The sequence below is a fragment of the Barbus barbus genome (assembly GCF_936440315.1).
Source record: "Barbus barbus genome assembly, chromosome: 18".
NCBI lineage: Eukaryota > Metazoa > Chordata > Actinopteri > Cypriniformes > Cyprinidae > Barbus > Barbus barbus.
The window spans coordinates 15974471-15999141 of NC_136746.1; the positions used below are offsets into that span (position 1 = coordinate 15974471).

Sequence of the window (24671 nt, forward strand, 5' to 3'; positions counted from 1 at the left end):
TTCCCTCACACACTTGGGCAGCAACAATGGGAATTATGTAAGGCTGCTATTCACTGACTATAGCTCAGCTTTCAACACTCTAGTCCCCATCAAGCTGGCATATAAACTCATAGACCTCGGCCTAAACTCCTCACTCTGTGACTGGATTCAAGACTTCCTCACCGGCAGACCTCAAGTGGTGAAAGTTGGCCAGTTCACCTCAAACTCCATCACTCTGAACATAGAACACTCTGTGTCCTGAGTCCCCTGCTCTACTCTCTCTACACGCATGACTGCATGTCCTCTCACAGCTCCACATCTATTATCAAATTCGCTGATGATACTGTGGTTCTGGGCCTCATCTCCAACAATGATGAGACCGCATACTTGGATGAGGTAGAGAGACTCGCATCATGGTGCCAGGACAACTGTCTCTCTCTGAACATGAGCAAAACCAAAGAGCTGATCATGGACTTTAGGAAGAGACAGCAGCAGCCCTACACTCCTCTTATGATCAGTGGGACCCCTGTGGAGAGGGTGAGTAGCTTCAAGCAGGCTCCCCTGAAAACGTGATTTGTGACATTTTGGGGGGTCTCAAAAAATATTGACAATATGTTATTTTGACGTGCAATTTCAGTTTTGTGTAATGTGATTATCTTGTATTATTATGTGTAAAATTGCAAAAATATAATTCATTCATGCATGACGGCGATTTAAACCTAATTAACTTCAATAAAGACAACTATACATGCTATTCTTGTCATGAGCATCAAGGTGTGGGGGCGCTGCGGTGCAAATTCATTCAACTCATGTTTAGTACATTAACTCAAAGATTCGTAGGAAAAATATAAACGTTGGATTCAGCATTGGCCGTAGATCTGTGCGCGCAGTCCTTGAAATCCATTCTGCAGTTAGCATCATATAGACACCATGGCAAAATAACACAAGGCAGTTTAATGGCACGACCGAAACAGCTGCTGCAAGCCCTGTTAGCACACCTACCGCGGGGATGACAACGCAAGAATTCCACGCGCAAGCGCACGAACCCATATATACCCATATATAAAATGGTGGGCTCCCCCAAAGTCCACGGTATAGTTCGAACACTGGCTTCAAGTACCTCAGTGTAAACATCTCCGAGAACCTGACTTGGACTACACACATCCAAACACAGGTTAAGAAAGCCAGGCAAAGACTGTACCATCTGCGTCAGCTGAGGAAATTCAGGGTCTCACCAGCAATCCTGAAAACTTTCTATTCAGGGACCATAGAAAGTGTATTGACTCAGTGCATCTCAGTGTGGTATGGAAACAGCTCCAATCAGGACTGAAAAGCACTACAGAGGGTTGTGCGCTTAGCTGAGCGCATCTCAGGGTCTGCTCTCCCCTCTCTGCAGGACATCTACCTCAAACGCTGCAAAAGTAGAGCTGTTAAAATCATCAAGGACTCTAATCACCCTGGTAACCGTCTATTCACTTTGCTACCATCTGGCAAGCGCTTCCGTAGCCTGATGGCAAAAACTGAGAGACTTAGGAGGAGCTTCTTCCCCCAGGCCATCAGGCTCCTAAACTCTAACTCTGTGTCATAACTTGACTCCATGTAAATATCAATATATCTATAAGCTATTAAAAAAATGTTCTACATATTGCTGCTATTTAAATACCCTGTACAACGTTTTTGCACATTCCTGTTATATTACTATTTATGTCAACAACATACTGACCTGCACATTTATATTTATATTTTTTTATCTTTTATTTTATTTTATTCTTTTATTTTTTTTTTCTACTTTTCTTTTTCTTAATATTTGTATTCTATATAATTGCACTGTCCTTGGAGCGGACCTGACTTACATTTCACTGCTGGTTATACTCTGTATAATTGTGTGTGTGACGAATAAAAAATCTTGAATCTTGAATCTTGATTCTTGACAGATTGACGTGGTGAAAAGGAACAAAAGTTTCACTAGACACTTATATGATCCCTGTGTTGGATATGTAAAGTCGTTGAACTTCTTTCTTTGAAAGTTTGCATAGTAGTGTTTCATTTCATGAATGATTCTTTGTTTTAAACAAATAATTCTTGTTCACAAACTTACACGAACTGACTCGTTGACTCGTTCAAAAGCTTCTTCTAAAATCAATCACTCATTCACTTTATTTTGTATACAGTAAATGACACATATAGTGCACTATGGTACGATTTCACAGCTTCTGCATTTAGAAGTGTGTGACTAATTTTCAGACTGACTATAGAAGGCTAAGAGCATATACCATTTTATTGCATATAGAAAAGAGTTTGGTTAATTAGACCTAATGAACAAACAGGCGACCTTCATTGAATGATTGTTTAAGCAACTGAGGGAACAAAGTTTGGACAAATTATTTGAGAAATAATTCAGTGACTCTCTCAGCAAAGAATTCACCTATTGTCACCTATTGCCCATGTACCCTAAATAAAGGACCTTTTTAGTGAACTGATTCAAAAGATTTGATTTGAGATTAATCAAAATACTGATTTGATTTTGAAAAGTTAAGTTAATTCATAGATTTCGGTTTTGTTTGTCTGGTATTCATTGTATCTTTCCATTCCATACTTTAAATTCACTAATTTTTTACTTTAGGTCTTGCATTTATTTTGTTAAATTTGCAATGTAATGGAAGTAGCAACAGATAATGTCCTACATTTGAGGGAAATGTTAAAGACTGTGCTATGATATTTAGATGAAAAATAGGAGGTCAGAAAATATTTAAAACATGAAACATGCTGTACGCACATGAATTGTTCACAATAAAATCAACAACGCTAGTTTAAAGAATAGATATGGGATTAATTTCAATATCATAATGACTTTAAGAAAATATGAGACAAATTCTTGCTTTGCAGGGGGGAAAAACAAGCACAATATCTCACTTGAAAAATAAGTTTCAAAGTAGGAGGCAGTTAACAGAATGCTTGGGCCTCAGATGTCAGATAATCAGGCCTAAAAACCACTCAAAGACTGCTTGGGTGGCAATACTCTGCATCCTGGTCTTAAAGCCTTGACTGGTCGGCGTTTAAAGTGATTTGTGGCCACCTCTCTATTGTCAGCACCATGCAGCCAAACTCACTTAATAATCTGATGTAATATGTATGAGGGAGCTTGGTCATTGCACATTCATCCTAAAGGTCACAGTTGAGCTACTCATTATTTCAGTAGTAACAGAAGTTGATGTTAATGCATGCTATCTCATCTATCTCCCATAATGATGCATGTCACTTGTTATCAGAATGTTTAATACACTCAACCAAACTGCAATAATTTAGCAGAGAAAAATGTCTCCCATTGTTTCTTAAAGGCTTTTTATTAAAGCGCCCTTTCATGCGGCCCTGCCTCCATAGCACTTCATGGTACAAAGAGTTCACCATTGTTGCCTACACATCGCTATTGGAGACAGACAGCCTGGGAGGCAGTGGACAGACGAACAAGAAAGAGAGAGAGAGGGGAGGGCTGAAAAGAGAGGGATGGAGGAGGCGGGACTTGGCCCTGTTTTGATCACTCTAGCGTTTAGTAACCTGGCAAAAAGGGGAGCTGGGATCACTGGCATGTCTGGCCTGGGTCACTGTGAGTCTTTAGAGGGCTCTATGGTAACACAGCTGATCGCTGCAAGGCTACATCACTGTGCTCAACATGTTAAACATTCACCTTACATACGCGGCATGGCAGTTCTTTATGGCGTAACTAAACTCGGCAAAAGATAATAAAGTGTTGGTTAATGTTTATACTTATGCCACTTTTTAAAAGTTTGGGTAAGTTTTGTTTTGTTTTAAATATTTTTTTTAAATCAAGGATGCATTAAATTGATCAAAAGTGACAGTGATTATTTTTAAATTGTTCAATTTCAAATAAATGCTGTTCATCTGAATTTTCTATTTATCAAAGAATCCTGAAAAACACATTTTCCATAAAAATATTAAGCAGCACAACTGTGATAATGTTCTTTCAGCACAAATCAGCATATTAGAATGATAATATGCTAATAACATTTCACAATATTACTGTTTTCACTGTATTTTTATATAATTTGGGATGCAATAAAAACCCATTTTTTATTTGTTTGTTTGTTTGTGGAACAGAATACACTGTATAAAATGAATAGGTTCCAAATGTCTGAGACCACATTGAAAATTTGGGTTTTAAAATTCTGGTTAAAGAGAAATAAACAAAGAGGTTCATTTATGGCATATAATATATCCTAAATATTTAAGATTCAGCAACATTTCTAGCTCACTAATGAAATAAACTAATTTCTGACATCAACTGTTTGAAATTTGGTGTGGTCATGGACATTACAAATATTAAAACATTTTTTTTTTTAAACATACATTTTATACAGTTTATACACTGCAGATAATATAATTTGTAATATAAAATAGAAAACAACATTTTCACTAGTGGTCTCAGACTTTAGCAACTTTATCAGAAATCTGATCTCTCTCTGACACTCAAAGTCCAATGCCTTTGAACCAGACTAGCTGGTAAATATGTGATGGTTTAGGGATGGTCAGGACCAAGAACACCATGATAGATGGACTTGATCTTTGACAATATGCTTGAGTTGAATGCGTGTCTCTTTTGGAAAGTGGTTGTATTCACCAGGCCTTGAACTGAATACTAATGGGGTGAGCCCAGCTGTCATGATGCAGATGCACAAGTCAATTGTTCCACTGATGACCCTTTCGAATCTCTGTGGAAATACACAGATCCTGTCAAAAGGGTTCACGTGTGCTTAAAAACACAGAAGCTACGACCATCTTTCCCAAGGTACCAGGGTATGAAGTCATAAATACACACCAAAAATAATAAAAGCAGATCAAAACATTAATATGACTCATAACTGTTTTTCTCTACAAATTACCCCAGCTGTTGTATCTATTACAGCTGCAGCCCTTATGGTGTCCTCAGCAGCAGAAGACATCTGTGGGAATTGCAACACAGTATTTTTAAATGTTTGTTCAAAATTAAACAATAACAAACTACTATAAACTTGCACTGTACAATCCTTCTAAATGAAAGAAAAGAAAAGATCACATTCTTTCAAAATTAGTATCAGATTATTCTCCCAAGGCCACGTTCACACTTGAATTAAACAGTTGTGTCTGTACTCCAATGTCAGCTAATCTTCTACCACCACTGACGTGGACCTTAGAAAAACACTGATCTTTTATTCATTGTGTCTTTCATGCCGAAGGGGCGAAACACAATCGCTGATAATTGGAATATAACGATTTGAGCACTGAAGACTAGCAGAGCGTGGATGAGAGGAGATGGGAATGTTACATTTGAGACAACGGGGATTATAGAAGATTAGAGTGTTTACCACACTGCAACTTGTCTTAATGAGCAATCCAACCTTCCTCTCACATCTCATGCTGTCCACAGCCTATAAATTCTGGTCATTAGGTCATTGTGGGAGTGATATTGAGTAATTTAGATTAAATATCAAAAATTCAAATGTCATTTGCACCCTTTATCCCACATAAGTAATAGATTTAATAAATCATAGTATGCTCAAGGCACTGCAGACTTTTCCACATTTAAATTCAAATAAAAAATAAATTTGACCCTTCACAGGGAGTTTGATTGACAGGCAATCTGACGGATCATAACGCCGAGTCCACCACTTTTGTCTGACAAACAAACCAGACAAGAGAGCAGCTCAATGTCGGGTGGTGGGCCTGAACTTGAAAAATGGTGTATTGATGTCCTTTCACAGTTGAAACAAGATATCTTCTGATATTCATTCATGTTTATTTCATGATATAACTAGTAAAGAGGAAGAGATAATCAATTTGCAACTGAGGTGCTACAGCGATCTGTCACGACACATTAAAGAGCCACAAAATGGTAAAAGACTTTGTTTCAAAAGTAACCTGCTCTGTGACTTGTCTGTCGGCATGTCTGTCAGTTCCCTCTTCGCTTTGCAATGTATTTTTCACTGCGTGGGAACATGATATGTGGAGTGAGAATGGCATGGCTTGTCGGACATAGCAACAGTAACGAGGGGTCTTGGCAAAGGGTCATCAAACAACTGAGGAGTTCTCATATAATTTTATTCAGCCAGAGTGCATTAAATTGATAAAAGGTATCATTTCTAATGTTTATAATGTCATTTATATAGATTAATAATGTTACAAAATATTTTATTCCAAATAAATGCTGTTCTTTTGAACTTTCTCTTCATCAAAGAATCCAAAATTTTACTTAAATGTTACATGAGCATATTAGAATGATTTCTGACGGATCCTGTGACACTGAAGATTGAAGTAATGGCTGAAACTTCAACTTTCCCACCAGCAAAAATAGAAAAAAGTTATTTTAAATTGTAACAATATTTACCAATATTATTGTTTTACTGCATTTCTGATCATATAAACGCAGTCTTGGTGAGACTAAGAGACATTTAAAAAATCGTACTGACCTCAAACTTTTGAATGGTAGTGCCTGTATAAAATGTGTATAAAATAAAAATAAGAAAAGTAGCCAGAGTTTATTATAGAAATAAAATAATTACGATTAAGTTATACTACTATTAAACAAATCTAAAAGAATAATTTCTGGAGTTCTACACCAGGAAACTGTGGTTGGGCTAGTTGGTTTGGGAGCTGATGAGGCGAAAATAACTAAATATAATATCCCAATGAATCACCCATTAAAAAGAGCTGGAATTATGCCGTGTTTTTAAAAAGAAATGGGTGGATGGAGGCAGGGATGGCTCCAGGAGATAAGGCAGATAAGTGGAAAAATTTATCTCATTGAGAACGTGCTTGGATCTCTGTCATGAGCCATTGCACAGGCCTCACACATTCACATGAAACGCAGGAAAGCGGAGGCAGTCCACGCATGACAGACAATCTGCTGTCATCATTACACACCGGTGAGTTTCCTGCACATTTTGGATGTGAATCGTGTCTAAAATACTGTCTAAAACAAGAGTGCAGTGTCTTTATCATTTCTTCGTCTATGTGCATGTCACTCCTCCAAGTTTTCTTTTTTTTTTTGGGGGGGGGGGGGGGGGGAAATCCCACAAGCAACTGATCATATATGGTTGAAGTGAACAGTGGGTGAAATCAGAGCAATAGATTAATATGTTGTCCAGTGCAGTACAGCCAGGGGATATAACTGAGGTTTCCATATGCTGACGTAATCTTCTTGGCCATCTCCAGCAATTGCATAACTGATTCCATATAGTATAACCTTAGACATTTTTATTGGCAGAAACAGTTGACTGCTGGTCATTTTCTAAAACGTCCTACCTTACTTCACTGTAGCTTGAGTATTCTGCCATACAAAGGCAAAATGCAGTAACTGCTTAATGAGAGCAAAGATGGCTACAATGTTTTTAGAATGATTTGATATGTTTACATACATTTTCTCTGAATCTAAGCATAGTTGAGCCAACACAATCTGTCACAAAACAGATCATAGTCTAATGTCATCTTTACGCTGCAACAATAGGTGCATATGAAGTGGCATATTCTTTTAATTTCAGTCATATGACTTTTTCTGCACCAACAGGCATTTTATAGCATATAAAGCAAGCTAGCATAATGTTTTGAGTGTATGTGTCTAGCCTATGTGAGATGATGTATAATCCTTTCATTTGTTTACAGTATTTATTGCTCTCTGAGCACTTATAATGACTTGGCTAAAAAAATTTTATACAATAAATCTGGTCACAGCCGGTTCTGCATTGCTTTTCCATGTTGCTAATTCTGTTTTTCTCTCCGCCTTTTGTTCTCCAAAACATGGCTGGACCCACACTGACGGATCCTCTTATGTCACTCTGCTATTATCACTGGAGATAACGGCTGCTGTTCCTCTCCCGCACAGACATGCTGAATAAATACCGGATCTGGGCAAGGCAACACCAACGAACACAATTATACATGTGACAAATGGAATGAGGCCCAGAAACCAAACCATATTTGGAGAATTATTAGAGGCTTAAGCTAGCATATAAAGCGGAATATAAGCGAACTATAGAATATAGAAAAGTTTAGCTCAAACACAGCTGAGGAAGCTAATTAAGGTCTTCAGGATAGAAAATCACAGGTATGTGATGTGCACTATAGGTGCATTGGACAAAAAAAAATCTGAAAGTAAGAATATATCATTTATCTGATGATAGGCCTAAAAGTAACCAAATGAAAAAAAGAAACTTCAAAAAATGTGGAAATGAAAGGGTTCATATTATCATATTATCACACTTGCATGTGGTATTGGTGGGCGGGACATTATTCTGACTCAAGAGAGCATCTGATTGGACATCTGATCTTTGTAGTGCAGGATGAGTCATCATTATTTTGATTCATTTTCCTGAAAGAGAAGGACTGCAAATTTTATATACATGCTAAAGCTGAACTTTGTCAAAAACATTATTATTAGAGTTTAAGTCGGAATATCCATAAATCAACACTAAACGAAATGCATTCAAAAGCTCAGTGTTTTGAGACTGAACTGGGCCCGTTCCTCTCTGGACGTGTGTTGATGATTAATGCAGAGAGGGTGGAGAGGTCAGAGAGGAAACTGAGTGGGAGAGAAACTGTTGTGCTTCAACTCAAATGTCCTATCTGATCTCTCCATCCCATCTCCCCTTTGAGATTTCAGCTGTGAAACGCAACTTATGGTCAAACAGCTTACTTGGGAAAGGGGTAATTTTGGAGGACAGCTTTCTGGTTAAAGTCAAATGCTTTGGACTCATTCAGTGATGCAACTCACCTGTTGACTCAGCTTTAGTTTGATGTTTTAAATGAATGTTATTGAAGAAATCATATTTTATCTATTTTCTATATGCTTCAGCTCTCCTCCTCTCATTGCTCATCAGCTTCTCCAGAGATGCAGTGACTTCTCTCTGAACTCTATGATGTACTTGTGATAAAAGGAGGTTTTGAGGCTGAATTAAGTCAGCAGATCTGCAGTCAGGGGAGGGTTTCTGAGGAAGTCTCTGTTAATGGACTGTATATTTGTTCTCTGGGTGTGACCTGGATGAATCCAGAATGCCCAGTGGATACAATGATTTTAGCCACGTCTTCCTAAATTGACAGTCTGATGCATTTTGATCTACAAAAAAGGACACAGTATTAATATGAAGGAATTTTCCTTATTTATTTTTGACAGGTGTTTTACCTGAATTGTGTACTGCATTGTGTTGTGTTTTAGGTTTAACAGAAATGTCTGTGAAATTAGTGGATAACATCCTGGCAGAAAATTACCAGTATATTTTCTGTGTGTTTTTTAAGAGTACTTTAATATAATTTGTCGAGTACCTCTACAACACACAAAAACAGCATGTTTCTGACACTACAATGCTCATATACTAGCCGCACATGTACATTTTATGTATTTTTAAGTTATGTATATTTTTATATATATTTTTAATAAGATTAACAATAATATTATAATATAATCTTATTTACTATATACTGTAGATGTAATTATCAGTACAATCCATTTTATTTTTAGTGCATGATTTTTTTATATAGTAATGTGTATTTAAAAAGGCACAAAAAATAAATAAATAAAAGGTACCATGTTTTTTTAAGCTATTGTAAGTTGCGTAGTAAGTTTGCCTGGCCAAAAATAATCAGATAAATATAAATGTATTAAATAAATGGTTTATCATTTATCTGATAATAAAATTAACCAAATTTAAAAATATATATATATTATGGGTTTTTTTGCTCAAAAGTTACAGTACATTTTCATATTTCTGAGTTACATATGTCTTTTTCTGTTTTTCAATTCCCAACAAAGAAGTTTAGCTTCACAAAACAAAGAGCAAAGGATGGCCACAGAGAATGATGGGTAACATAATCTAGTAAAACTAGCAAACTGCAATAAACTACTACAATGTATGAAGCACATTATTCACAACTTCTTATTATGATCAAATACCATGTTGCTTTAGTAAATATACTTTTAATTTTGGACTCATCCAATTCAGAAATTCTGGATATAAAGAGTTCCTCACAAGTAATTAAAACTTTATGATGGTGGTTGCTTTCATGGGTGCTCAGCTCATAAATACGATCATTCTGATGTGACTTGATCACAGCTTTGAGGGAAAACACAAATATGCTTTCACATTCATTCAGCAACTGAAAGGTCAATAAAGAAATGCTGTATTTGGAAGTGCTTAGAAAAGAAAGAAGTTCTTGTTCCCAAGAATGATAGTACTCCTCTTCATGCTGATCATGAGAAAGCATAAAAAGCAGTGTTGTATTCACCACAGCACATCTCAAGGGTCAAACACAAACTTACGCTCATCCAAAATGTGTGTCAGGCTGGGTGTCTGATTTAATGGGAAAATGATTCACTGTTGCAATAAAACACTTGCTGCTTTTTATTGTGTCAGCAGAGAAAATCCAAAAACAAGACAAAACACTTTGGAATAACGTCATTAATCTGACTAAAGCAGTGGAGCGGAAGGAGTGGAGACTCCCAAAATAACACAACCTCCAATTCAATCAATTTTTTATCACATGCTGTGAATGTCATTGCTAAAACAGAAACTAACAGTCAGTTCGGTTGGTATAGGCCACACATTTTATAGACAAAACGTATGCCACAAAAAACACCACAAGACCCCCCACAGTCCAGATTTAGGGGCCAGCGTGGATCAACGGACTTAACAAAGAGCTTTCATTGCTTTATACCCCAACGTGAAGGTGTATTTGCAAACAGCTGTGTGCAATCATTTGTAGCTTTGGAGGCATGGCTAATGCGTTCTCTGAGCCTGTGCTATGACTCATTGGCAGCGAGGGCAGATAGTCAGAGCTTAACTCTGTTTGGACGCCCCAGAACAGCATCAAGCTTTTGGATACACACATAAGCATGCGCACAGCACACACACTCCATTCACCCTATTCTGTGTAGCGCTCTCAGCATGCCACCACTTTCACTGTTTAGTATTCACACGCCGACCATCAATCACATCAACTCTCAAAGAGCCCCAAAGCGGTTTTATAGAGCTCAAACTGGGACATAGACACTCCGGCTAAGTTCCGCGTTGTGGCTCCACTGAGAGTAAACTAAAGCAAGGCAGCAGATGACGTCATTGGCGTCTCATTAAATAGATTCTAGGTGGGAATAAAAGAGACTTTTATTCTTGAAAGGTAAATATTGACTGTAGGTTTTTACAATGCATTACAAACTCGTTGACGTCTATGTGGATTTAGGGAGAAATTTCATACATCTTCATTGTAGGTTACATAACTAATCCCCACCTGCTGCGGAAGAGGTTTTGAGACAAATTGATCCATGAAGTCAAATTTTCTTCAACCAGCTCTAAAGGTGGTCGTAATTTAATAGTCAGATTTGTTCCAAAGCTGCTCTAGAGTCAAAGCATTAAAACAGTTTGGAGTGCAGTCTGAGTAGTAAAATTTGTGTGATGCAAATGCAGAGTTACTCTTTCCATCTTTGTTACGAATCATAATATTTTTACATGAAAATGTGAACATCACAAGTAGAGCCTTAAAAATTCTGGTGGCTAAAATCAAAACGGGATCTCGGCAACATGTGTTCAATCTGCAAAGATTCCTATTAGAATTACTGGATTTCACCCGCAAAAATTCAGTCATTTTCGTGGGCAAAATTGAATCATTTCAATAGGAATCAACACATTTTCTGGGTCATATTTAAAACGATCAATAATCAGTCCACAATAGAGCAGGTTGCAAAAAATAAGTCCACAGTGTGACAAAATAGACATGAAAGTTGCACCAATATAAGCCTTTTAGATGGTGCAACTGACCACTCAGATTCAAGTATTCCTGTGATCCATGTAAAAAAGGAATATGAATATGAACATTAATGAATAAAATTCATATATATATATATATATATAGTCTGTAATGTTCATATTCTTCATCTTTTGCTTTCTTAATTGCAAGCAGCTCCAGAACTTACATCTGAAAGGCCTGGACCCAATTATAAGCTGCATGCGGTGTTTGAAAGAGCTGGCCTGTAGCCAGAACTGTTACACATGATGCTAGTCTCTTCTGACCCCTCCTCACGAACAGTCAAACACACACACACACAAACACAAGTGCCCCCCAGTTAACAGCCCCGACAAAAGAGCGCTTACATAAGACATGGGATCAGGGTGTATTTCTCCGCTTTACAGTGACATGGGTGGCTCGCAGCTGTCCTCTATACTGTAATCACACTGTTTAGATACAATGCTCCATAGTAACACATGAGTTTTTATTCAGTTAGCACATGTTCTCATAAAGAGGGTCTCTTTTTTCTTCTCACTCTCTCCCCCTCTTTTTCCAGTAACTAAGCACCTTGACTAATTTCTGTGAAAATTTGGGTGACAGTTTGCGATTATGCAACTTAATAAGTGTAAGGGGATTGTAAGTCTGCCCTGAGCCAGTTTGTTCTGTTGTGCCCTCCTTTCTGCTCTGCCTCCAGTATGTCCTACCGCTAGAGAGAGAGAGAGAGAGAGAGAGAGAAATATTTCAGAGAAACCAGGGCTAGTTGGCACATAAGGAAGTTGACACAAGGACTTTATCTCAGTAACTGTTAGGTTTGGAGACAAACGTCCTATTACAAAAATAATCATTGTCTCTAGCAGTGAATCTTAGAATTAGATTATGTAGAATTAAAAGAAATAATAGACTAATCATTTTTGTGAATCCCACATAATATAATATGATATAAAATAAAATAATAATATAACGTAACATAATATAATATAATATAATATGTGACCCTGGACCATAAAACAAGTCATAAGAAGCACGGTTATATTTGTAGCAATAGCCAATAATACATTGTATTGGTCAAAATTATACATTTTTATTTTATGCCAAAAATCATTAGGATATTAAGTAAAGATCTCAAATTCAAATTCAATTCAAATTCAAATTTTATTTGCCACATACATATACATACGTAGTACGACATGTAGTGAAATGTATTGTACGACTGTCCAACAAATTGTCCAACAAAATTAAGAAAAACCTCAAGTTTACAAAAATACAAATAGAAAAAGTACAGTAAACATATATACAGAAATAAACTAGCAATACAATAAAATAACAAATAGATATGAGAATAAAAATAGATATGAAGAATAAAAATAGAATATGATTCTATATAGATTCCATAAAAAGTAAAGTGTATGTCAGTGATAAAGTGTCCGTGTGCTGTGCAGTGCAGTAAAGTGTATAAGTGAGTAAAGGGAATACTAAAGACAAATGGTATGTAAGTCCCACTCATTTATCCTTACGTAACCTTCTACAAATTAGTGCAGATTGTATTTGAAAATGTGCAAAGTGGAAGTGTGGGGTGATGTGCTTAGAGTGGTATGTTTCATCAAGATATTTAGTCAATTTTCTACCATAAATATATCGAAACTTAATTTTTGATTAGTAATATACATTGCTAAGAACTTAATTTGGACAAATTTAAATGCAATTTTCTCAATATTTGTTTTTATAGAATAGAATAGAATACTTTATTTAATTCTTGAGAATTCTCATGAACTAAAATGATAATATTGGATAAACTGGTGAATACAGCGAAACCATTTTGGCATTCATATATTTATTTATGAATAGAATAGAATACTTTTATTATTTAATTCTTGTGAACTAAAATGACAACATTGGGTAAATAAACAGGAGGAGAGCAAAACCAATGCAATGCAATTTTATAATACTTTTATTATGTTGATGCATAGAAAACTCTCATTTCTGTTGGCTAAAACAAACTCATTGAATGAACACATTTCACTCATTGTGATTTTTTTTTACACCAAATGATGTCTATATACACAATAGATTTAGTTCTATATAACATGAATTGACCAAAAATGGAACTATGTCTCATCACATTCTTAAAACTTTAGATGATGTGGTAGAATCAATCTCTTTCTATTGTCTGTTGTTTCATTGTTTTTCCTCCACAAACAGACAGACTTGAATCCTGCTGTCTTTAAATTATGCTTTGCTCACTGCACCCAGTATGATAATCCTCATGCACTGTGATAACCCTCATTTAGTTTTATTCTTTTTATACTGCTCTGAATTGCTGAGGTAAATCAAGTAACCTCACATTATCCATGGAAGCGAAAGCTATGCGTAGGAGTTCGAAATGACCTGTCAGAGGGCTTTTTTGGTTGTTTTTCTTCTTTTCAAAATGGTGCAAGTGAAAATAGTTTCTCTTGGCTATAAGGGACGTGGCAATGGCTTTCTCAGACACTGTGCTACTCTGGAATTCCTCAGCCTGTCAGCGGCCGTCAAAAGCCCTGCTTTCACAGTGCGATTAGTGCTTTGTGGGAGCCCTGACACCGGCACGCAGCTCCTTCAACCCTGACCCATAATTGCACAAAGCATCAGGCCAAGTGGAATGGCCACCAGACTATGATATTTTGGGTAGCTGGTAGATTGAATTAACCCTCACCTGCATTGTCAGCAGTCAAGGCATAATATAGGCCAGTGCAGATTTCATTTCATTGTGTTTGGCATGAATGTGTGCACAGACCCTGATAACTAAACAGAGCTACTTTGTGAGGTGATGTCACTGAGGGAAGTAACACTGGAATTTTCCCAAGGCCTTGAGCTCACATAACAAGCACAAAAGATTGATTTACTTTACAGAAAATCCATACTTCAGTCCCTGTCCCTGCTACTTTTTCCCTGCTGATAACGTCCTTACATGTGGAAGATTCACCCATAAGAGTCTAATTATAACCATAAGTTGAGAGCAATAAATGACCGAGCAGCACTGTGATCGCTGATAAAGATATCTGTGATGGCCAGATCAGCTCTTCCTCTCCGTCTTCTTCATTTCCTGTTCGATCAGGAGTCTCTAATCCTTCTGCATCTTTAACAATTTCCCTCTCATAAACACACACAAACATAGGCAGAGACTCTCCTTCTTTGGCTTTACGCAGAAATATATGGAGGAAGTTTCAGCCTCAGAGTGAAACATAAACTGGTGATAACTATGGTAGTTCATGTTAACTAATGTGGTTAACTAATGTTGACAAACGGAACCATATCATAAAGTGTTACCAATAATATTAATAGACACAACTTTTGGTTTTAATAATTTATTAGTGAATGTTGGAATTAACATTCAGATTTATAAATATGTTGTTTTTCAGTGTTAGTTCATGTTAACTAATGCAGCTAACTAAAGTTAACAAATGGAAGCTTTTTGTAAAAAGTTATTTCTAAATATAAATTCATTGTGAGATATACAGTAACATTTTGAGATATAAAGTCACATTGCGAGAGAAAGTTGCAATACCCTTTTGTTCTTTCTGAGGCGGAAACAGGCTTCCCCATTAAAGACCAGTTTAGACCTGCATGAATTTCCCAGGTTGTTTTTTTTTTTGCTGGTCTAGCTGGTGGACCATCAAAACAGCTGAAAAAAATAATTTAAAAAAAAATGAAAAAAACTTTAGCCTGCTGTATAAAAAGAGGATCAGCTGTAAATCTCATTTATCAATTAAAAGATTAGGCTTTAGATCAACAGTGTCATAAGAACACCGTATGAAGAAAACTTAGCTTTTCCTTGTAAAATTCATATTTCACTTATGCCATCACAGGCACAGCTATGATGAAGTCAAATGTTCCATCATAGTGTTGTCAGAATCTTGAATAGCGTCCATCATCGGACACTGAGTTCCAGCTCCCTGCGTAGGAAGCTGTATGGAACTCCTCCTCTGGAACTCCAGAGGAAACTTTCTAAACTATCAGTACAGTCTGTCATGTTTGATTTATTATGGCCCAAATGTTAAAAGCTATTTGTAGCATGAGATCTTTTGGTTGAGGGGGCTGCAAATTGAAGTTTTTCTTTGTTCCTCTGCCACACAGAAACTTGCAATATGAAGCAACTGGATAAAAGTGGCCCAAATATGTCATTGCTAGCAGTTAAGGCGTCTAGAGCTCAGAGAGCGCAAGTCAGCTGTTTAAGAAAGCAGCTCAATGGAGCTAATGAACCCAGACGCCACTTTAATTGTTTCGTGTGCTTGTGGAAATATGATTAAAAGCCAGATAAAACAACCCCTTGGCAATAATGCAACTACACTGACAAAGACATCACAGAGCAACCATAGCTTTTCTGCTTGCATTAGTCATTTCAACGCCTGCAGCTAAAGTCTTGGCTATTTACATAAAGTCTTTAATATAAAATAGGATCTACATGATTTCCTGATTAACAAGTTACATCACAAAATAAAAAAATCATATTTTGAGATATAAAATGTCATTTTCAGAAATAAAGTCACATTGTGATGTATTAAGTCACATTATGAGATATAGTCATATTAAAATTAAGAGATATAGTCACATTATGAGATGTAATGTCATTTTGAGGTATAAATTCACATTATGTATTGGAAAATAATTTTTCAGATACAACACGAATTCCAGAAATGTTGGGACGTTTTTTTTAAAATTTGAATAAAATGAAAACTAAAAGACTTTCAAATCAAATGAGCCAATATTTTATTCACAATAGAACACAGAGAACATAACTTTTTAAACTGAGAAATTATACACTTTTATCCACTAAATGAGCTCATTTCAAATTTGATGCCTGCTACAAAAGTTGGCACGGGAGCAACAAACTGCTGAAAAAGCAAGAAATTCTGAAAATATCAGCTGGGAGAACATCTAGCAACTAATTAAGTTCATTGACATTAGGTCTGTAACTTAAAAGGCATGTCTTAGAGAGGCAGAGTCTCTCAGAAGTAAAGATGGGCAGAGGTTCTCCAATCTGTGAAAGAGTGCGTAAAAAGATTGTGGAATACTTTAAAAACAACGTTCCTCGACGTCAAATTGCAAAGGCTTTGCCAATCTCATCATCTAAGTCTTTTAGTTTTCATTTAATTCAAATTAAAAAATGTCCCAACAATATTTCCGGAATTCGGGTTGTATAAAGTCAGATTTCTGAGATATAGTCACATGGCTAAATATAAATTCAGTTACCAGAAACAAAATTGCAATGTATAAAAGTCACAGTATAAGAATTATAAGTATACGGTCATAATTTTAGATATAAAGTCACATTACGAAATAACATTTTTAGCTATAACCATACAAGATATAAATTGTAACATTTATTAAAACAAAATATTAGAAAATTGCTGAATTTTCTCAAGTGCAATGATAAAACAACATCCAACCCCAGACAGTGAACTGTATATAACCTGCTATGAACAGACAGCCTCATTATTCCTGCAGGCAAGACAGTGTTTACCAAGTATTAACTATAAAAGGCACTGAGATTATGAAATTATCCCCTTCACTGATGGCCTTTCATAACATATCCCAAGAAAATGAACAAAACAGTATAAGAAGATACACACAGACAATAAGTAGACAAAAAGTATATTTATTCTGAGAAAGATAACAATCTACAGGGAGGTCTCTGTTATTGCATGTCAGCTTTGTCTGAACGACCACCAGATCATGAACAGTTCCGTCTGGTGGGACGCGGCAGCAGTGAGCTCACAGAAAAATATACAACACTGCAATGCAACTCACGTGCAATCAAAGCAGTGAATAAACACACTGTGTTTGAAGTGATAGTTTGGCGACTTGTCAAAAGTAATTGATCCAGCCCTTTGAAAGTACAAAGCACTGTAGCGCTCATATGCTTTGGTCAGTCTGAATTTAAGACCTGTTTTTTGCAACAAATGCAATTCTGAGATTCACAATATATGAAACATCACAAAAATACTTCTTGATAAAAGATTAAATACAATGTACTGTTAGAATGTGCCCCTTTTATACATCTTTTGTTGAGAGTGCTTCACTGAAAAAAGGCGAAGATTCTGTCATCATTTACTCACCTTGATGTCTTTCCAAAGGTGTGACTTCCTTTTATCTGTGGAAAACAAAAGAAGACATTTCGAAGAATGTTTCAACCGTTTTTCTTCATAGAATGAAAGTCCAAAACAACTGAGACATTCTTCAAAATATCTTCTTTTGTGCTCCACAGAAGAAAACAAGCCTCACGACTTTGAAACAACGCGAAGGTGAGTAAATCATTACAGATTTTAAATTTATGGGTGAACTATCTCTTTAAAATCAATATAATTGTTTGTTTTGAGTTTCATCTCTCACTATGCCACCTTCAACACTTGCAGTTTACAGCACTGTAATCACTTGCTCAGAGCCACTAACTTCTTTCTCAATGCCTCGCCGCATTCTGGCTAACATCACAAGTGGCAAACATAAAACTCATCTTGATTTCATTCTTGGTTCATTCTGTGCTCATGAAAGAAAAATGTTTGCCACTAGTGACGTTAGTGATACTTGCACACCAACCCCAGCTTATGCAGTGAAACATTAACTTTTCCTTACTGTGTCATTCAGCTTATGCTCATTCACATTTTGCATAGTAGCAGGTGACTTTTCCAGTTCATCCGATGTTGAAGCCTGATAAAAAGTGCAGTTTGCCCTGGAGCAACACTCCACGTATTTTATATAGGATTAATTTAAAGAAAGGACTGCAATGCTTATCAATGCATGACGTGGCTGACATCATCCTTTAGGGGAGACAAATGTAGAATAGTAGTTTAAACAGTAAAGCAGTGACTAGCAACGTCAAGGTCATGGGTTTGATACCAAGGGAATGTAACATGCCGTAAATGCAATGTAAATTGCTTTGGATAAAACAATCTGCCAAATGCATTCAAGCAAATATGGAACATTTTTTTTGAATGTTTATGTTTAACGTGTCATGTCTGCACCACTAACATTCCCAATTTTTAAAATAACTGAATTAACTGAATTGAATTAATAAGTAAATAATTTGAAATAACATAATTGGGGGAAAAAATCTAAAACCTCTCCCCATTTGCTATTATTTGAGCATACAGATAGTCCCCCCACGAAACTGATTGATATTATGTCCATCTCATAACAAAAAGTTTGCAATTTCATTTGATGCCACTAGCGGTAATGTACAAATTTCACCTATAAATAGTGCAATAAATTGCAAAGGCATGAAGAATCTAAAATTTAATGTAGAAGTTTCATGCACAAAAAATATATGTATTGTCTTGCTCTAATAGAAATTGAAAAGCAATGTCAACCATTACAATTTCTGGTTGAAAACTGTGGAGTGAAATTTTTTTTCCGTGTTTGAAAATGTGCAACACATACTAACGTTCATATGTTTGGGGTTAATACGATTTTTTAAAACAATTGATACCTTTTATTCAGCAAAGATTCATTAAAGGGACAGTAAAGACATTAATTGTATGTAAAAACAGATTTCTAATTCAAATGCTGTTCTTTTCACATTTTCTACAGATATATTAAGCAGCACAACTGTTTTCAATATTGATAATAATAGGAAATGTTTCTGGAGCACCAAATCAGCATATTAGATTGATTTCTGAAGGATGATGTGACAATGAAGACTGGAGTAATGGCCGCTGAAATTCAGCATTGTCATCACATGAATAAATTATATTTTACAATAGTTATTTTAAAATTGTAATATTATTTTACAATATTACTGTATTTAATGTTTTTACTGTATTTATTAAATGCAATGCTGGTGAGTAAAAGAGACTTCTTTAACAAACAAACAAACAAAAAAATCTTACCAACCCCAAACTTATGAACATTAGTGTATATTCCTATAAATACCCAATAACATCTGACTCTGCAGATGCTTCACTCCAAACACTCTGTTTTTGATGAAGCTCCAGGTTCAATGACCAGATATACAATCCCACTGGCCTACTAAGTGTACTTACTTACACTCAAAGACCCTGACCTCACAGCATGTTTGGCTCTGGACGTAACTCCAAATGTAAACAAGTCAGCCTGGAGAGATGTGCCAGCGTGCTGCTGTCTCTAAAATGGACAATCACTCACCCTCACAGGACAACAAGGTAAATGTCAGTGATGTCAAGTTGATAGTGTGTCCAAACATCTGCTTGTACTCTACATCACACTTGCTTTGACAGATACATGAAGGAGCACTTGAGTATATCAGGCCGAACCCACTCTGGATCACTTCTCCTCCAAGACAAGGGAATAACAAAGGCAAGTAATCCCGTTCTATAAGCAAAAGAAGTTTTAAAACACCAACAACATGCTGAGACCGACCAGGCTGTTTTTCACAGTGTCTAAATGAAGAAGGAAAGTTCTGGCAGTCTAAACTAGATCTTTGATAGAAAAACAAAACACCCTTGACTTGAAACAACCCTCCACTTGAAACCTTCTTCAACAAGAGATAAGGTAAAGAAAGACAGATGACTCTCGCCCTGAATTGTTCACATGAGTATTTGAGGTTAACTTGGGATTTTCCAAATGAAGAGCAGATCCTAAAATGTAGCGGACAAATTTGAGTCTCTATGAATCTTTCCATTTCATCACAAAAGCTGGCCGATCTTTTCTAAAATGTCCGATTAATTTCATGGCCACGTGTACTCCAGTTAATCCACTACCACAGTCTTAAAAAGCAGATGGATCTGTGTCCATTTCTATCCAAAAAAGCCAGTTCCAGTCTAACCGCATTCACATCAACAGTATGCAATCATATTCTCACGTCTATGCCAAACAGCAGTATTTCTTCCACCAGGACTCAGAGAGCTTCCTCATTTTATCGGGCGTCCGCTTCTTCAGCCTTTTCTGCTGCTGGCTGTCCAAGTACTGGATGCTGGCCACTATGGCCGTGTCAAACACCTCCTTCAGGTTCTTCTGGGTGAGCGCTGAACACTCCATGTACGAGACGGCCTGTACTTCCTCGGCACACATGCAGGCCTCCTGGGGGTCCACCGGCCGCTCCTTGTACTGGGCCAGTTGGATGAGCACTTTGACATCTTGCCGCAGGTCAGCCTGAGTGCCCACCAACAGTATCGGTGCCCTCGGGCAGTGCCGGCGGATCTCAGGAACCCACTTCTCCCTCACATTCTGGAAAGAGGAGGGACTTACCACACTGAAGCAGAGCAAGAAGACGTCAGCATTGGTGTAGCACAGCGGGCGGAGCTTGTCAAACTCATCCTGCCCAGAGTAAAGAAGATTCAGTAGAGATAAGCATCTGGGAGAAACTAACACTTGTTGTTTTGGATTATTAAAAGTAATTAAAATTAACCGCTCATAAAAGGACAAGAATGTGTACTCTTAATTGTTAGATTCCTTAGTTATGATACAGACTTACTACCGTATATATGTCAGAATGACTCTTTGTAATTTTGTGCAGCATGTGTGTGTATACATATTTTTCATTCTTTTTGTTGTTTTTATTTTATTTATTTTTTTCTGCTTGTTAATTGTAAACAAATATTTGCAAAATCATACATTACCATTAAAAAGTTTGGAGTTGGTAAGATTTTTTATTTTTAATTCTTACGCTCACCAAGGTTGCCTTAATGACCAAAAATACAGTAAAAACAGCAATATTGTGAAAAATTATTATAATATAAAATTATTTTTCTATTGTAATATATTTTAAAATGTAATTTATTCATGTGATGACAAAGCTGAATATTCAGCAGTCATTACTCCAGACTTCACTGTCTCATGATCTTTCAGAAATCAATCTAATATGCTGATTTGCTGCTCAAGAAATATTTCTTGTTATTATTAATGTTGAAAACAGTTGTGCTGCTTAACGCTTTTGTGGAAACCCTGACATTCTTTTCAGGCTTTTTGATGAATAGAAAGTTCAAAAGAACAGCATTTCTTTGATCAGTTTAATGGGTCCTTACTAAATAAAAGTACCAATATAAAAAAATCTTACTGACCCAAACTTTTGAACAGTAGTGTAAATAAAATATTTTTAAAAACAGCTCCAAACACCAATAAGTAGCATGATCATACAGTAACAATACTTTACTCTTCTAAACTAGCAACTACCAGGTCATGCTTATGATTCCATATCTCTTAAATATCAGAACGCGATGTGATGTCTAGAACACAAATGTGAGATCTGCTGTTTATTACTAGTGCATTCCATCTGTTTTACTCTTCTTCATGAGTCTCCAGCTTGTTTTCTGTTGATACGTCAAAACTGCTTTCTTCTCACATTAGTCAACTGGGCACATTCTAACCCATGACAAACAATCCCATTTTATAATTTATATGCAAGTGTGTTGTTACAAATTAATTTAGGCATCACAACATTATAATATATAGTATGTAAAACAGATATAAAATTTGAAACTTGCTTAAGATTACATTTAATAGTCTTGATATTAAATTATTATTATTTTTAAAGATTAACTTTAAGTCAATGTTTGATGATGACAAATAAATGTAAAAATAAGTGAATTGAGCATGCACAAGTTTATATATATAAACTAAAACATTTCTATAACTCTCCAATCAATGTGCTCTTTTACTCTCTATCTGTTTCTCTCTCCTTCTCTCCCTTCCTCCATTTCCACTGGCCTAAACAGGACTGATCCAAATCTCTCTTGGCTTTCCTCCCTTCACTGTCTCCCCTTAGCTTGCTAAACTCATCGAAAACACAATGATCTCACATTTCCAGTGACTAACCCCAGCTGTACCCCAACTGAAAGTAGGTCTCCCTTTCCCTCGGATCAAGCCCAATTCATCACAATTAGACTGCTTCCCATTTGTGATCCCCTAGAGCTTGTTTATCCCCTCCCACAAAAGAAGAAACACTGACTGACCTATAATAGCGTGCTCCCACAGGATGAAGCATACACTTCCTTATGATGCCTGGACTGCAAACTTCAGCTGAACTTTACCAGAAACCCTTATCATGAGTAAGCAAAACAACACTGAATCACTTTCTCTTATCTTACAGACAGGCAACCATATGACTAATTAGGACATGACTCACGGGTCTGTTTACGGTTAAGAAACGAGAGCTTCGACCAGCATGCGTTTATGCAAATAATATGTCATCCTTATACAGTGATGAACTTGCACTGCCTTGAATGTGTTTGTGTGAGGTGGTTTGTTTGGGTCTGGTGGTGCTGAGTGGGTTTATTGGACTGACCTGACCGGCTGTGTCACAAAGCTGAAGTTTCACAGGCTTGCCATCCACAGCTACAACCGCTGCAAAGGAGAAGAGAATCAATTTGACATTTTATCCCTTTGCAGTGCACATGATTAAGACACATGGACTGTGACAAATGAGACTGTAATGGGTTGGTGAACTTGCTGGCCTTACAAAAACTCATCACAAAAACAGCATACAGTAAAAAATCATGTCGTAATGTGATGAATTAACTTAGGTCACTGGCAAACTGCAATGACTAGATCATTCTTTATCATAAAATAATTAAATATATATATATATATATATAATACTATAAGATATATATATATATATATATATATATATATATTATGTGACATTATTTATTAAAGATAGTCATAATAATATTGTTTATATATTTAGAAATGTTGTTATATTTATATAATTTATTATAAAAATAAATGTATATATTTTACACATCATTTCTGTTTTCTGGATTATATATATATATATATATATATATATATATATATATATATATATATATATATATATATATATATATATATATAATCCTACTGAACTGATATCTGTTTTGCCATGGTTTTTGGTTCAAGCTTGTCATTAGCTGGTGCAAGCTGGTTATTAATTCCAAAATCAGTATTGCAGTAGTGGTTTATATGCTTATACTGTATGGTCTAAAGATTGTCTACCAGCAGTTTGGACCAGCTAATGCCCAGTTTAGAACAATTAGATAACGTTACCATGATCCAAAACGCATCAGCACCAGCTTAAGCGGGATCTTTCTAACAGATAGAAAACAGGTAGTTTTATGTTTTTAAAATATATGTTATTTCTTTTTTTATTTGATTTATTACAATTTAGTTGAATTAAACTGGGGTGATTTTACCTGCAAAGTTGTCAAACGCTGTTGGAACATACTCGGTGGGATATCCATTGGTGGTATAGCTCACAATGAGACTAGTTTTACCCACTGCACCATCACCAACCAGCACGCACTTCACCCTGCGCTCCGCTGCCGCCCCGAAGCGGCTCTTCACCGCGGATGACAAATCTCTGCCGCGGAGTCTCCTCGGGGGAACCGGCGGCACTACTGTACCTGGAGCGGGCTTGTATTCTCCACCTCCCTGCGGAGGCATCGCCGAAGACACGGACCGTCCAGCGCTTTCAGATATTCATCTCACTCGTGAATGAGAGAGCGGACCACTACTCTCCGATTTCACCGCGGCGTCCATTTATTTTACTAAAGCTAAAAGCTACATTTCAAATCAAGAAGTGCTTTATTTGGATATAAAACAAAGCAACTCTGAAGCAAAAATAAATACGAAGCTCACACGGACACTGCCGTTATGCCCTCATGAGACGAGCCATCCTCCACCCCTCTCCAAAACTGGTCCGAGTGAGCACTTTACTCCCAAACACCGGGGCTGAGTCTCAATGCCTGGTCCGCCGCCCATTCGAACGCGTTTTGAGGCGGGTGCAGACTTTTTTTTTTTTGGCCGTGCACAAGGCAGGCTGCTGACTGGGATTTGAGACAGAGCCCATGACATCATCCACTGTGAGCTGCATTCATCCGTGAACTGAAGTCCAGCAGACCTGGTGTCATTACTGATAAACTCAACTGAACCGGCGCGAATACATGCGTCAGCATTTTCAAGAGTTTTATTTGTCACATACACAATTATACAGAGTATAA

The 24671-nt window shown here is 36.6% G+C and overlaps 1 protein-coding gene across 1 annotated transcript; it reads right to left on the reverse strand.

Moving 5' to 3' along the window:
* Positions 1–17358: 17358 nt before the first annotated feature.
* LOC306884366 (rho-related GTP-binding protein RhoU-like) lies at positions 17359–24418 on the reverse strand. The gene is made up of 3 exons (XM_079440160.1): positions 23865–24418; positions 22973–23031; positions 17359–21006 (listed from the first exon to the last, which is right to left on the reverse strand). The coding sequence occupies exons 1-3, from the start codon at positions 24112–24114 to the stop codon at positions 20554–20556; spliced, it is 762 nt and encodes a 253-aa protein (XP_079296286.1). The 5' UTR covers positions 24115–24418; the 3' UTR covers positions 17359–20553.
* Positions 24419–24671: the final 253 nt, after the last annotated feature.